The 15,975-nt window shown below is 43.0% G+C and overlaps 2 protein-coding genes across 2 annotated transcripts in view; one reads left to right on the plus strand and one right to left on the minus strand.

Moving 5' to 3' along the window:
* Window positions 1–15,975, plus strand: part of tubb6 (tubulin, beta 6 class V) — a 403,096-nt gene that overhangs the window by 231,636 nt on the left and 155,485 nt on the right. The window lies entirely within an intron of this gene.
* The window catches only part of lama1 (laminin, alpha 1), a gene marked incomplete at both ends in the record, with an annotated part of 60,384 nt that overhangs the window by 6,995 nt on the left and 37,414 nt on the right, over window positions 1–15,975 (minus strand). Inside the window, 23 exons of the mRNA XM_083995331.1 lie at window positions 759–883; window positions 974–1,127; window positions 2,708–2,841; window positions 2,991–3,134; window positions 3,916–4,070; window positions 4,161–4,343; window positions 5,073–5,189; window positions 5,287–5,389; window positions 5,479–5,617; window positions 6,367–6,530; window positions 6,625–6,741; window positions 6,904–7,114; window positions 8,014–8,170; window positions 8,289–8,400; window positions 9,220–9,318; window positions 9,926–10,068; window positions 10,173–10,366; window positions 10,571–10,660; window positions 12,902–13,020; window positions 13,156–13,296; window positions 14,361–14,490; window positions 14,646–14,773; window positions 14,859–15,044. Coding sequence (XP_083851457.1) covers window positions 759–883; window positions 974–1,127; window positions 2,708–2,841; window positions 2,991–3,134; window positions 3,916–4,070; window positions 4,161–4,343; window positions 5,073–5,189; window positions 5,287–5,389; window positions 5,479–5,617; window positions 6,367–6,530; window positions 6,625–6,741; window positions 6,904–7,114; window positions 8,014–8,170; window positions 8,289–8,400; window positions 9,220–9,318; window positions 9,926–10,068; window positions 10,173–10,366; window positions 10,571–10,660; window positions 12,902–13,020; window positions 13,156–13,296; window positions 14,361–14,490; window positions 14,646–14,773; window positions 14,859–15,044 — 3,245 coding nt within the window. The remainder of the gene's footprint in view (window positions 1–758; window positions 884–973; window positions 1,128–2,707; window positions 2,842–2,990; window positions 3,135–3,915; window positions 4,071–4,160; window positions 4,344–5,072; window positions 5,190–5,286; window positions 5,390–5,478; window positions 5,618–6,366; window positions 6,531–6,624; window positions 6,742–6,903; window positions 7,115–8,013; window positions 8,171–8,288; window positions 8,401–9,219; window positions 9,319–9,925; window positions 10,069–10,172; window positions 10,367–10,570; window positions 10,661–12,901; window positions 13,021–13,155; window positions 13,297–14,360; window positions 14,491–14,645; window positions 14,774–14,858; window positions 15,045–15,975) is intronic.

Genomic DNA, 15,975 nt, shown 5'->3' on the forward strand with positions numbered 1-15,975 from the left:
GTGAATTTTGGCTGAGAATAAAGAGGAAAGTGGAAAAAAAGAAAAAAAAAAAAGGACACAACTAAAGGACATAAAAACGCTCTAAGGAATAATAAGTCTCTATGGTTTGTGATGGGTTTTCAACCAATAAACTGAAAGGTACAGTAAGCACACGTTTTTTGTTGCTGTAGTTTCGCACGTTACTGATTAGTAGTGATGTGTGTGTGACTTTGTGTTGTGAATTAACCCTCGGATGATCCTTTAATTTGTACCATATCCATGACCCCTGGACAAAATTTAGATATCAGTTACTCCCAAAATATTTGTGATACATATAGGGCTGGGTCTTGACTAAACATGAAAATCACTTTTGACATGGGTTTCAAAATTGAAGCCCCGAAATGCGAAACTGTCCCGAAAAAAATTAAATAAGTCTATATTTCAAGCTTGTTTGTAGCGGAAGCTTCTCGAAGCTCCTCTTCCCGGTTTGTCAACTTTCGCATTTCGGGGCTTCAATACAAGAGAGACATTACATACGGGCAGCATGGAGGTATTTGGATGTTTTTTGTTGTATCTTTTTGTTATGAAGACAGTTGGTATCCATTTGCAACCGTTATATGGACATGCACTGCTACGCCGAGACCCCCTGTAACTCAGAGAAGCCACGGAGGACTCTGAAACTTCTCCCAGCCCTTAGTCCACATGAGGGGGAGTAGATAATGAGTGAGAAATTTGAATTTTGGGTGAACTATCCCTTTAACCATACAGCTGTATTGTACCTGCTGAAGGAGCCTTCACACTCCCCCTCCCTGCTGTTGTAGTTCCACAGTCCGATGTTCCTCTCGTTGAGCGCTGCCTCCCCCATACAGCCCTGGAAGCTGGAGGACCTCAGGGACACGGGGCTCTGCCAGGACACAGACACTCATCATCTCAACGTGTCCACACCCACCTGCACACCTCTCCACACCTTTACCTGATGTAGCCTATGTGTTACCTTAGTGTGAGCTCCCAGGCCTCCGATGTGGATCACTGTGTTTCTGTTGATGTCCAAAATTCGAGACGATCCCGGTGACGTTGCCCTGACAGCGGGCAGCGGAGCCGAGCCTGACTCCAGCTGCTGGACCGACAGAGAGACATGGGCTCCAAACCTGCAACCATCATGACATTATCACAACACTGTCACATGACATGATTCACTCCAGGTAATGGAACGGAAGTCCATGGATGGAGGGAGCCAATATGGCGCCACTGTAGAACGGCAAACTTCACATACTTGACTAGATCTTACTTCATGTGGAAAAGGCGAGGTGGTAAAGTTTTGAGTATGATGATGAAGGATGCTTTTCATCTTACACCTGACCTGACCTGGGCCTGTTTACAGCCCTGTAACCACACAGGACTCAAATAAACCCAGCGCAACAAAAGCTAGTGAAGTAGGTGAACCGGTTTGATGTGTCTCCATCATCTAAAGAAGGTTCTAGGGCAATTTGTATACTATCTAAAAAACATGATGTGACTTTCCAAAAATTTGAGAAAATCAGAAAATCTGAGGCAGAGAAGGAGGCCAAGGGCTCAAAAGGTTCTTCATGACAACAAAATGAGAATTAAAGAAGTGCTATCCCAGGATCATGTAATCCGTCTTACTTTTATCACAGTTGTTCAAAGCAAAGTTGGATCAGTCTGATCCAGATTCAAACTTTTCAAGATTACCAAATCTGGATAATGAGTGCTTTAAATGTGACTGTGTCACTCTGAAGGCTGATAGGTAGATAAAAACCAGGTAGAACAGCAGCATGGGCTCACTCAAAGTGTGTTTATTTGAAAATGGGGTGTAAGTATTGTTTTCTGTGCTCTTTGTTGTTCAGTGTCTTTTAAACAGCCAGACTCCATCTGGTCTGGCCGTTAAAATAAATTAAAAAGAAAAAGTAAATATACACTACATTAGTCAAATACATTGTAAATATTTTACCATAAGTTTCAAATTATAATTTAAAATTTCAAAATTAAAATTTCATCAAATTCTGTTTGGGGAAAAGTAGTTGGAGAAAAGTGATTCAATTGTAGAATAATCAAAGGTTAACTTTATTTACTAATCATTGTTATGGTTTAAGAATCAGGTGCAAAATATAAATCAATATATATATCCTACATTATAAATATTGTTTATTTGACCAGTTTGAATTTACTTTAAATCACATCTTGTTCCTGAAATCCACCTTGAATCCACCTGACTGCTGGGATCAGAATAATCCTGATATTTTGGATCAAAGTTATCCCGATGCTACTAAAAAGTTCTGAACAACACAAACTGAAGGTTTGATTCAGATTAAAACCAAAATTGGATTACATGATCTAATCTGATCTCAGAATCTGTTTCTGGTTTTGAACAACCCATTTTCAAGATCTGATCCAATCGATTATGCAAAATCTGGTCAGAAAACCTATGAACAACAGAAGCTTCGGCCTCAGTGAAAGACAGCGTGAGGCTCTGACTGGACTGTTCCTGTTCCAGGAATTATTTCATGTTCACACTCATAAAACATGTGAAAAGAGAGTAGGCCACACTTCACCAGCCCCCTCACTAACATCAACATCATAACTGATGGTAGCTCCTGTTCTGCAGTTTTGATCATGTGATGTTCCCTGATCATAGACTCATGTAATTACCATGTTGCAATGAGTTCTATGTTTTTGCATAATTGAAAACTTCAAAGTAAAAAGTAATTACCGTGTTGCATTGATTCTGGTCCACCTGTTGTTGGTGATATCCAGGCCAGGGAAGTCCAGTCTGGTGCTGCCTGAACCGATGTCCCACACAAGAGACACCTTCCCCCGGTACGTCTCTACGGCCATGAAGTCCACCTGAGTGCACACAACACATTCACACGCTTACCATTTATACTGAGAATTCATAGGGCAGTGAACTCCTCACCGCCCCTAACATTACCCAAAATTCCAAAAGCTTCACTGTGAAATCATTACTGGAGACTCTATGTGTGTGTGTGTCATACCGTGGAGTTGCTGCCCAGATAGAACAGCAGGTTGTCTGGACTGGACGTCTTCAAGACCAGACTCAGAGTGTTGAAGTTACTGGACTGAATCTGTGGTCTGTAGGATCGAACACAGTTTCTGTCTGCCTGCACCGCCACCTTAATCTGATGACATCATCAAAATCATTATCATCTTTGTCATTATCATTAACATACACCATTCAAAGTCACCATCTTAAAGGGATAGTTCAACATTTTGGCAAATTGTCCCATTGCCATAATCCCTATAGTCATAGCAGTAGGTTTGTTACATTTAATTGTCGGTGCAAGCTATTTTTAGAACGGCGGAGCAGAGCTACACTACGGAGGCTAATGGGATTTCTTGGTTTCCCTCATCAAACTCATCAAATACACAATCCAATAACTCCACAACGCTCTGGTGGACAAGTTGTGATCTGCACATTCACCACGCTATGAGATAATAACAGAACGTTACCACACAGAGTTGTTTTAGAGGGAAATACAGAGACTGCTGCTGAAAAACTGTCCCTGAAGGAAACACGCATCAGCGGTTTTGCACGAATTTCCCTCTAAAACAACTCTGTCTGGTAACGTTGTGTTATTATCTCATAGCGTGGTGAATGTGCAGATCACAACTTGTCCACCAGAGCGTTGTGGAGTTGTTGGATTGTGTATTTGATGAGTTTGATGAGGGAAACCATGAAATCCCATGAGCCTCCGTAGCGTAGCTCTGAGCAGCTCACGGCTCTGCTCCGCCGTTCTAAAAACAGCTTGCACCGACAATTAAAGGTAACGAACCTACTGCTATGACTATAGGGATTATGGCAATGGGCCAATTTGCCAAAATGTTGAAAAATTCCTTTAAATGATCAGAACATTTAAAGCCAGGTGTGTGTGTGTGTTTCTCAGTCTGTTGTGTATGTACCGATGCAGCCTGTCTTCGGGCCTGATCGATCAGCTCTCTGATGTCAGACAGGTTCCTGCTCAGCGTTTCTCCCAGCATGCTCAGCGGCTTGATGTGCTCCATCAGGCGCTCCGTGCGCTGCTCCGCCTCCTCGAGCTTACGCTGTGCCTCATTGGCTGAGCAAAAAGAAAACAATTATTAGTCTCTCTTTTGATTGATTCTATCTGTTGAGTCTATCTGAGTCGGGTTAATCACTGCACACAGACCTGTAGATTGTGTGCGAGTCACCAGCTGGTTCGTCTCCTTCACTGTAGCGTTGGCGTTTTCCACCACAGAAGAAGAATCCTGGAGCTGATCTTTGAGTCTGCGGAGTTGACGCAGTGCACCCTGCAGGTCGGACTGCGCCACTGCAGCCTGAGACTGAGCCTGCTGCAGTAACGTGGAGGAACCTGATGGAAAACAGAGGTCGATACGTCAACATAATGTACATTAAAGGGATAGTTCACCCAAAATTCAAATTTCACTCATTATCTACTCACTCTCATGTCGACTAAGAGCTGGGAGAATTTTCAGAGTCCTCCGTTCCTTCTCTGAGTTACGGGGGGGTCCGTGCAGCAGTATTTGTCCATATAATGGTTGTCAATGGATACCAACTTTCTTCGTCCAAAAAGACACACCAAAAAACATCCAAATACCTCCATACTGCTCGTCTGTAATGTCCCTCTGGTATTGAAGCCCCGACATGAGAAATTGTTCCGAAAAAAAATTAAATAAGTCTATATTTTAAGCTTGTTTGTAGCGGAAGCTCCCAGTGTCTCAGTTCACTGCTCTTCCTGTGTCAGTGCAACTGTCACTGACCGGCGGAACAATTTCTCATGTCGGGGCTTCAATACCAGAGGGACATTACAGACGAGCAGTGTGGAGGTATTTGGATGTTTTTTGGTGTGTCTTTTTGGACGAAGAAAGTTGGTATCCATTGACAACCATTATATGGACAAATACTGCTGCGCGGACCCCCCCGTAACTCAGAGAAGCCACGGAGGACTCTGAAAATTCTCACAGCTCTTAGTCGACATGAGGGTGAGTAGATAATAAGTGAAATTTGAATTTTGGGTGAACTATCCCTTTAACACATATGATCATCAGTGTTAGAGAAGGCGGTGGCTGAGATATCTCACTGTTAGAGAGGCTGTGCAGCTCTGTGATTGGCTGACGGAGGAGGAGGCTGGAGTTACGGACGCTCTCTCTGACCACTCCCAGTCTGCTGGTTACCATGGAGATGTTCTGATGCAGGTCTAGGAGAGAGACAGACACTTGTTATGTCTCAATCTCTAAAATAATGTCAGTCAGATGAAGTTTGTTCATCTTACATCGCCCCCCAGGTCAACACACCTTCAGCCGTCTTGTTGATCCGTTGACTTTCTTGTAAAATGACAGAGCTGGTGTTCAGTTGGGCCTTGCCCTCCTCTGACAGCGGCTGCTCTGATTGGACGGTCTGGAACAGATTAGACATGTGAGAAAAGATGCCACTAGTTCATGGAGTCATCAAGTGACACAGTGCTTCCAGGCGGAACGCGTCAGTACCAGGTTGAGGGCGAGGGAGGCGGCGGCGTGGGCCACCGAGGCCAGCTGCTGGGCCGAGTCCACTTGTTCCGTCATGTCAGAGTCCAGCTGAGCCAATCGGCTGCCATTCTGAGACATGTTACACACCGACGACAGAGAGCTGAGAGAGAAGAGAGAGAGGAGAGCTCGAGTTACTGTTTTATTAAAGGGATATTTCAACATTTTGGCAAATTCGCCTATTGCCATAATCCCTATAGTATTAGGTGTAGGGTCATTGCCTTTAATTGTCGGTGCAAGCTGTTTTTAGATCGGCAGGGCAGAGATGCGAGCTGCACAGTATTTCCACGTTTCCCTCATCAAACTAAATACACAATCCAACAACTCCAAAACACTCTGGTGGACAAGTTGTAACCTGCATATTCACCACGCTATGAAATAATAATGGAACATTACGAGACAGAGTTGTTTTCGAGGCAAATGTGTAGCTGAAACTACATTCCAGACACGGGTGATTTCAAAAGCGCAAGTAGTTCTGAGTATTTGCTTCATGTGTCGTAATGTTACATAATTATACATCATTATCTCATAGCGTGGTGAATGTGCAGGTCACAACTTGTCCACCAGAGTGTTTTGGAGTTGTTGGATTGTGTATTTAGTTTGATGAGGGAAACGTGGAAATACCATGAGCCTCCGTTACGATAGCTGAGCAGCTCACGTCTCTGCCCTGCTGATCTAAAAACAGCCTGCACTGACAATTAAAAGGTAATGAACCTACTGCTATGACTATAAAATATGTTGAAATATCCCTTTAAACTCTCACACACACACACACACACACACACACACACACACACACACACACACACACACACACACACACACACACACGCACACACACACACACATTACCTGTGCATGGAGTGGGTGTGGCTCTGCAGCAGCTGGGCGTGGCTCTCTGCACGGTAAACCTTCTCCAGAGCGTCTGTCCTCTTCAGTCTACCAACCAGACTGTCCACCTGCTTCCTCAGCAGGGGGCGCCACTGGTCCAGCTGACTGCCCAGAGCCTCCACCACCTGATGGTTACAACAGGTAGTGTTCATTTATTATCATTTATTATCATTAGTTTTAATAACATTATCATATTATGAGTATGGTTGATTGTCTTACTCCAGATGTGTTTAATAACTCCTCCGTCAGACTGATGGTGTCGTTCAGCAGCAGCTCACTCTCCTCCATGAATCCATCCACAGACTGACACTCTACACTCAGGTTCTGATGGACAGACTGGAGAGAGGGAGGGAGGGAGGGAAGGACAGAGAAGGAGAGGGAGAGAATAAAAAACAGGAAAAAATCTGTCCAAATGTTGCAGTGTGTTTATCTGAAGATAAACTGGTATTTATTTATCTGCAGGTTTGTGTTGCCTGTCTGTTGGGATGTGTGTGTTACCTGGTATTGGTGCAGCAGAGTTTGTGAAGTGTCCAGCAGAGTGTGTGTCTGAGTGTTACGCTGTGCAGAGTTGTTCAGGTGTGTGTGTGCATTTTGTAGAGTTTCCGTAGAAGCGCTGAGGGAAGTGGAGACGAGGTGGAGTCTGCTGTCCAGCACCTCCCTGCTGGACACAAGGTCCACCTGCTGGGACTGCAGGACAGACTCTGATAGACTGTAGAGAGAGAGAGAGGGGGGGGGTTACACTCTGAACATGTCAAACATTTATTCTTAACAAAACAAAAAAACAGAGTAAAAACAAAACAAAAATAAAACTGGCTGATGAGGGTTGTGTTGAAACAGAAATGTGTCATTTGTGTCAGGCGAGACACTACAGGCAAAAATGCACAGATCAATTTTGAGCTTTTGGCCTATTTTTCTTCCTTAACACGTATTCTTTCAGAAAAATCAATATAAATGGTAGAACATCCACATTAAGATGGTTATTTTATGTCATTTTGTCTCCTTTCGTCAATAGATTTCTCCTAAATTCACAGAAAGTTAACATGCTACTGTGACATACTGTGCTGTGCCTGTTGTCTGAGTTTTTCCTCAGACTCTGAGCTAGAAATCTCAACTTCAGCAGCACTTAAAGACACCAAACCTTCCAGTTCGATCCCTTTCTATATTCTGAAGGTTTTTACAGAGGGGATTGTTGATATATCATTCATAGCCTGATTTATACAACATTTTATTCCTAAAAACATGGAGAAACTGGATTTTCTAGGGCTGATGGTGACAGTATTTTCTCATTTACAAAGTGATGAAAAGAGATATCCAAAATCCCCTCTGTAAAAACTTCTGACTCTAATATGTCAACAAAATAAAACAAGAATTTTGAAAGGGGCTTTATCCATGTTTCAGATTTCGGTTCTGGAAATGTTTGCACATTTGCACATATTTCATCAGATATTGCCTCATTTACATATTTAAATATAATTTTGACAAAACTTGTAATACAAAAAATATTTGTCTTAATTTAAGTGATAAACTTGGGAAGTTTCATGGTGATATCTGTTAGATTTTTTTTTTTTTTACCCTATTCACCTGTAGTGTCTCCCCTTAAATACACACCTGAGCTCCTCATTGGCTGCAGTGATGGCGGCCGTCAGATTGACACCTCTTATGGCCTCCAACATGAACTCCATCTCATCCAGAAGATGCGTCTGATTGGCCGATTCAACCTTCTGCTCTGTGGTCTGGTTCAGTTCCCCCACCTCACTCTGCAGCACTGGACCAATCAGAAGTCATCACATCAAACATTAGTTCTCATCATTCATCATTCCATCTCTAAGACACATCAGTGATTTCATAGTTTTGCTGTAGTGAACGTTCATGTTGTTGTTTACCTTTGATGTTCTCTTGAAGGTTGTGGATGTTCCCTAGCAGCAGTGCACCCTGGGAAAGGCTGTTGTTGGCAGACACATCCGCTTTTACAACATCATTGGACAGATTTGTTACCTTGCCAAATAGAAGAGAGAAAAATATGGCCGTCATTAGGCAACTCCCACAAACTCAGCAGGTATAGAAAACTGGTAATGAACACAGAACTGTGCAGATTTAATATCATAATCTATTTGTAGATGATGCTGTTGTGTGTATGACTTAAACTGTCATTTATATTTGTAAGCAATACTGTTGTATTTATTGTATTTAAAGGTCCAGTGTGTAAAATGGGGGGAAAACTGTGATATCTATCGTTCAGACTCTAGTTTGCAGCGCTCACTCGCTCTCACTCACCCCACGGACAGTGGCGTGGAGTATTTCAGGAGCATGGAGCGATGAGGTGAAGATCTAAACCATTTTACCACATGTTTGATGTTTCCTTCCTCCTTCTTCTTCCTAGGTTTATTTATGAACGCAAAACTCTTGAAACGTGCTCTCTGATTGGCTGGATTTTCCATTTGGGCTACTGTACAAACATGGCGGCGCACGATGGCGAAACTCTCTAAAGCAAGACCCTTGCTATATGTATATATAAAAGAGGAATTATAAGGCTATGAAAACCAAAGGCATTTTATTTTATAGCGATTATACACTTATACAAATATATTCATGGGTAGTATTCAGATTTTGCCAATAAACCTTGACAATTATTACACATTGGACCTTTAATATGATAAGATTTATGCGTACAGGAGTTAATGTATGTATGTTTGCAGATGACACTGTTTCATATATTATAATCTGCACTTCCAGACAACACTGTATTCTATGAATGAAGCAGCTTAACATAAAAAACCAGATGTATAAGTCTTTCCCACAGTGAGCCATGCCTACCTGCTGCAGTATAGCACTGAGGTCAGAGGTCAGTTGATTTAATTCGTCCTCCACTTTGGACAAGTGGAAAGTGACAGAGCTGTTCTCTGAAAGCGTCTGCTGGACAAATACACAAGTAACATGTTACTTTATTTGACCACACTGTGACAAGGCTCCAACAAATCATCAAACATCACTGGGCAGTGGGCACATTGGACATAGAGCACTGGAAAAGAGAGTAACGACACGCATTGGTTCAATGGAAGTATGGAAAAGTGCCCAAGAACTGACATCTCCATTGTTGGTGAATGAGCAAGTGTGGTATTTTCAATAATTTAAGGACATTTATAGATCACCCACATTAATAGCATCATTGAGGATCCTTTACAGATAAACAGTAGCCTAACACATAGGCGAGTAAATTAAAAAAAAACAGTTTTCTACATGAATGTTTCAATCTACATTTTGTAATAAACAAATTATATGTATAATTTGATATGACCAAGACACCTAAAAACAAAAACACGGCAGTTTTCATCAATTTACAAGCAAGTGGGCAACACACATACATTGGAGTGAATGGGTTTTCTGGGCCAATACCCATATCCTGCCACTAGGGGAGCAAAACCCTTACCACGGGAGTCAATGGTGGTGTCGTTACTCTCTTTTCCAGTGCTCTAATTGGACACAACACTGACACCAGTGTTGTGTGTTGATGTGTTTGTACCTGAATCTCTCTGGTGTGGTTCTCTAGCAGCACCAGCTGGCGATACGGAGCGACAGCGAGACCGCTCAGGTTAACGGACAGGAAGTGGTTGTGTAACAGGTCCAGGTCGTCCAGCAGAACGCCGGTGCAGTCGTCATCACATGCTGTGTGTCAAAACAAACACACACAAACACACATCACCTCTGATAACCCGCATCATTCGAGCACTGGTGTGTCTCCATCTGTTGGTCATGTTGCCGTTACTCACACACACACTCTCCTCCCTGCTGAACGTGTCTGTCCTCACACTGGTCACATGTCTGACCCTTGACCCCGGCCTTACACTCACACTGCCCGGTCAGTGCGTCACACAGCGGGTGTTTGGAGCCCCACTCGCTGCAGTTACACTGTGAACACCTCCCGTCCGGCGTTGAGGGGTTCCCATGGTAACCAACAGAACACCTGCAGGATGACAGCGCACAGTGTAAATCCCATTGTAATGTCCCTTGGATGCCACTATATAGTGTATAATCACACAGTTTTCATGTATAACACTAACAGAATGAACACACTTTTTTAGCAAATTCACTGAAAATAAAAGTTGTATTGTAGAAAAAATAGTTAACAAAGTGATGGTACTTCTGTGGTGGTGATGTCATCACTCACCTCTCACAGTATCTCCCCTCATATCCCCTCTGACAGCCGGTGCAGCGGAAATCACCAAACGCTCCCTCTGACACACAGGTGGGACTGAAGCTGCAGGTAAACACAAATATAAATTGATGAAATACAATTTAATCACATAAACAATTGGCAACCATTAATAAGTTATTCTGTCCGGCTTCCTCTTCCTTTTTCAGTAGTGCAATGTTCTGGGGTCTCATTTATAACCGTTGCGTACGCACAAAACGGGGCCTGAAAGTGGCGTACGTGACTTTTTACGCCAAGGTTGTGATCTATAAAAAACAAACTTGACGGGAGAATGTGCGCAGCTCTAAGCAAACTCTGACCCATGCGTACGCCTGGTTTGGAGGAAAAGGGGAATTGGCGACACAGACGGTGTGGTGGTGAACTGAAGTCAGACTCAGGAAATGATGATTGAGAAGAACGATTATGTTTTTATTATCGGCCGTCACACATTTAATTTCAACCCGTATGCGTTAGATCCATGTTGCCACGGTGATTTAATTCAACAGCGCCCTTATTTTGCATCGGACTGGTGTTTCAGAAACATCTTCTTAAAATCTAACATAAAATTCAAAATCAAAATTCCTTCTCTATATTTAATCACCACCATCTCTCCGTCATATTGTCCACTCCCAGAGCGCAGGAGGAGGAGAGGACGCCGCGGCTGCATGGGATAAATACATGGTGTAAATAACTATATGTTCCTACTGTGTGAACATATGATCGAGAGTCAATTAAATCTCAAACCCTGGAAAAATCCAGTAATCGTTCCCACAATTGTTACATTCTGTTTTCTTCTTATCAAGAGAAGTGTCATGTTTGATCATTCCTCAGAATGTAACTGATTCCGCTAATGATTCAAAGTTTTATGATCAGTCTAATTACTGTAAATGATACAGCGGTGAGCCCCGTGCGTAATTCTGCACCACGGCACCGCTGGAGGAGAAAGGAGGAGAGGGAGACCATGATGAATGGTTAATAACTTGTTTCAGATTAAAACTGTTGTCATTGTTGTAACTATGTGCCGAATCGGGTCCAGCATGTGAGAGGCAGCGCACCAAAACAACACCGCGTGCGCTCTGAGCCGCTGACGCCGTTAACAGCTGCAGCAACACGTCACGTCGCCACTTTCACACCTGCAGCTAATTCACAACAGCGACAGAACAAGAGCACGTCAGGCTCATTTACATGCAGATCGCATTCATGTGGTTTGCATTGACCATCTAGGGTTAAAACAGGGCGTGTACAGGGCGGAACGTGAAGCGGATTCAGCTGCGCACACTTGTAGGAACTCTGTGATTTATAAAGGGAAGTTTGCTTGCAAGTGTGCGTACGCTGGGTTTTATAAGTCTGAATATTTACTGGCGCACGCAAAACTTGGCTTTTGGGCGTACGTACACTTTTAGTAACGATCCCACGCACAGTTTTATAAATGAGACCCCTGATCCTGTCTGCGGTTTGGTATTGGATGTATTGGTGCCTGTCTGTTGCCTGTCCCGTCCCTCATCTTCACATCTATGGAGGTAGGTGCAATAAAGGTGGTGCACTAATATAGTGGGCATTTTTTTTATAGGCATTTATAGTACATTATATATTTGCTCATTTATTTATCTATTTATTTATTCTATTTTATATTCTGTACACTTATTTTATGTTCATGTATACTCTCTTGATTATTTGGCTATTTACTTAAAGCAGAAGTAAGCGATCCGGTGGTTTTGGCTAACTTCCTGTCAGCAGATGGAGTTAGCAGTCCCCGCCCTCGTCCCTACGTCACCACATTCACGCGCATCCCTTGGCTGCACACACAGAGAGGACCGCCCCTTTATGCCGTTCTCTCTCCTCATTGGATGAAGGTTGTAGGATACAAGGAAAGTTTTCTCCTCGGCTTACAGCAGAGCAGAGTGACTGACAGACCCGTGTTTCAGACCAAACACTCTATATAAGTGATTGCTGTCGGAAGATACAACTATTTAAGACTTATATTAACACAAACATTCCGCTTACTTCTGCTTTAAACTTCTATTTATGCATTTATTTCCGCCCTTTTTTTATTTTTTATTTTTCTTCTCTGCTTCTGATACCAACAACTAAGTTGTCTGTGGGGGGGGGGGGGGGGGGGGGGGGGTTGGCAGAAGGACCATGGGGGTCCTAAGCTGAGATGGAAAAATGGAGGGAAAAAAACTGAAAATGCCTTATGTCCCAGTCCCTTGTGCTGTACACTGTTCTCCTGCATTTTCTTGAATGAAATATGTCAACAAAAAAAAAATCATGTAAATGAAATCATAAATAATCAGTGAGCAGCCTTACTTGTTTTCCCGTAAGGGGCAGGCACACAGCGAACAGTCACTGATGGAGCCGTTGACTTTCCCATAATACCCCTGGGCGCACAACCCACAGCTCGGCCCACTGGTGTTATGCTGACAGTCCTGTAAAAGAAGAAATAAAGACATCACTACATGTTGACATCTAATGCGCTTCAATGACTTGAATGACTATGTTCTGCAGTCTGTTTACCTGACTGTATCATACATACTGATGTTAGTGTGTGTGTTCTCTGTTACCTGACAGTCTCCAGTCTCCGGGTCACAGCTTTCACTGTGGTTGCTGCAGCGACATGGAACACATGGACCAACCAACATGGACCTACGACTGTGAGGCGACAACTCAGACTGAGGCTGCCGGAAGAATCCCTGTGCACATTCCTACAGACAGACAGGACAGAGACACAGAGGACAGAGAGACAGACATGTGAGCTATGGGATGTGATGTCATTTCTGTTCTTTTTGGAAGTATTTTGATTGTACAGCAGTAATGTTGTAATCCTCCTCGATCATCTTTTGCTGAAAGCGTTTATTGATCGTGACCTGATCATTCAAATCATTTTGTCACGATAATAGATTTTTTTGGTACGATTATTGTAAGAGAAATAATCACGGTGTTACGATTATCACGATTATTATGCATTCATTAATTTCACAACACTATTAATGTGTAAAATCAAATACAGTTAATATACATTACTAATTATAAAATATTTTGTAAAATATGACCAATTATTAATCCACCAGGGGAAGTGTTTGAAATATTGTTTGAAACTTGAATATAAGTCATTAATTGTCATCGATACCAAATGTTTAAAGGGACAACGAGGAGTTTCTATTCGGTTATAAAAAAGTCTCACGTTAATGTGGATGAATCTCCGCTACCCACACTTGTTAATGGCTCCATTTTCGATAAATATATCGTTCTGTCTCTATCGTTATTTTGTTATTATTAGTGGTGGCGGAGATGCTGGTCGAGCCGACCAGCGTTTCCTTACTTTCGGTTTCGCAACGAGTCATGAGAATAACGCAGCTGAATCGCCGTTTATGGTCGGAACTACGACGGTATGTGATCGTCTTCCAACCTCTGACTTTAATTCTTGATGAATGAAAACATGAGTCTGTCTTGCGCCGGTCAAAAGAATTTTACAGTGCGCGCGGAGGCTCATAATGTAGTGTGAAAACGCTTCGCTTTTCAACAACTCCTCGTTGTCCCTTTAAGTTACTTCTAATCTTTTTTTTTTATTACAAATGACACTCTAGCATTTAAATTCCTACTAGTTCAATGCTACGTTAGATAAATGGACCAGTATCTGTGCATTCACCTTTACTTTATACTAGTTGTGTTGATGTGTATTTTGCTCCCTGCTGGTGAACACATTCATAATCATAGTGCTTTTATTAGTGTGGTGACACAGTGATTGCAGTTAAAACTTGTCCATTACCTGACATGACAGTCCACTGTGTCCAGGTGGACAGGCACAAGACTCAATCAGTCTGGCCACGCCCCCTCCCACCTCCGATTCCTCCTCTAAGTCGGCCTCCACTGCCATCTCCATGGTGATATTGGAGATCCTTTACACAATAACACAGACAAAAGATGACATGAGGTTTCATGGAATATCATGAAACTAGAGAACAGTATTGTGTATGTGCATGTGTGTGTGTGTGTGTGTGTGTGTGTGTGTGTGTGTGTGTGTGTGTGTGTGTGTGTGTGTGTGAACTTGTACCTGCTCTGGTGCAGTCTGGTCCCATATGAGGCTTTAATGATGATGTACTGGACGTTACTGAGGACGGACATGAAGTCAGCGTGACTCACCGCCTTTTCTGACACCGAGTTAAAATACTTCCATTTATGCTGTAACACACAAACACACACACACATTAGAATTAACTGCCACATGGTTCTGTATTTGGTTTGTTGTCGTCCCTCGAAGTCGTACCTCTGTCATCCTGACGTCGTGCTGAGTGTGGATGCCGTTGCTAGGCGCCTCCATGTCAGTGTATATGACAAGCTTCCTCAGAGTCCCGCCCCTCATCAGCACCTGAGGCTCCTGATTGGACAGTCCTAAAGCATCCTCAGCGTAGAAGGCGACGACGTAAGACAGCAGGCCGCCATATGACAGGAGCTACACAAAACACACAATACAGTACACAATGACATCCATCATTCATGACCAAGGCTTTTCCCGCATAGAGAATTTGGTGGTAGCCGCCATCGCCAAATGTCTTACCACCACTAGCCCACGGCTCAGTGTTTTTTGTTTTTTTTCAGGCTTTTTGCACATTTATTTTGAAAGGAGAGATGGCGAGAGCAGTGGCGTGCACAGACTTTTTGAAGGGCAGGGGCGAAAAGGAAAAAAAAGGGCACATATAGCGCGTCGTCGCCACTGAAGAGGGCACTTTAGCACACGTTTTGGCCCACATGAGGTCACTTTAGCACACGTTTTGGCCCACATGAGGTCACTTTAGCACACGTTTTGGCTCCTAGAGGGCACTTTAACGTGCATTTTGGCTCCCAGGGGGCACTTTAGGGGGGGGGCGATTTTGACACAAAAATGGCAATTTTCAGACTGAACAACACACTCTTCGCAAGATTTGGCACAGATCTCCTAGGCAACGTCAAACAAATACCCGTGCTAATTATTTTTAACATTTCATCATGTTAAATATGACTGTTAACTGTGTGAATATTTAATGTTATTATAAGAAAATATAAATATCTCACTTTTGTCTACTGACAACTTTTATAAATCCACACACGTTTACAGCACAAGGTGGGGGGACAGTGACCACGCCCACTTTAGGAGCGCAAGGTGGTGGTGGGGGTGTGTGTGACCACGCCCACTTTAGGGGACAGGAAGTGTATACCATTTCATATCATTGTAGCAGCTTCTCATGGGTCATCTTATTAGTATATAGTATCTTTGGTGATGCTGAGTGACCTGCAGCAACTTCATTATTACCATCACTGCTTCAGAATTGGCCAAACGCACAATAAAAGTCTACCAGTTACCATTAGGATACCGGCCAGCTAACGTGTCCTGTTGTTTATAATTT

Source organism: Trachurus trachurus (assembly GCF_905171665.1).
Source record: "Trachurus trachurus genome assembly, chromosome: 20".
Classification (NCBI taxonomy): Eukaryota; Metazoa; Chordata; class Actinopteri; order Carangiformes; family Carangidae; genus Trachurus; species Trachurus trachurus.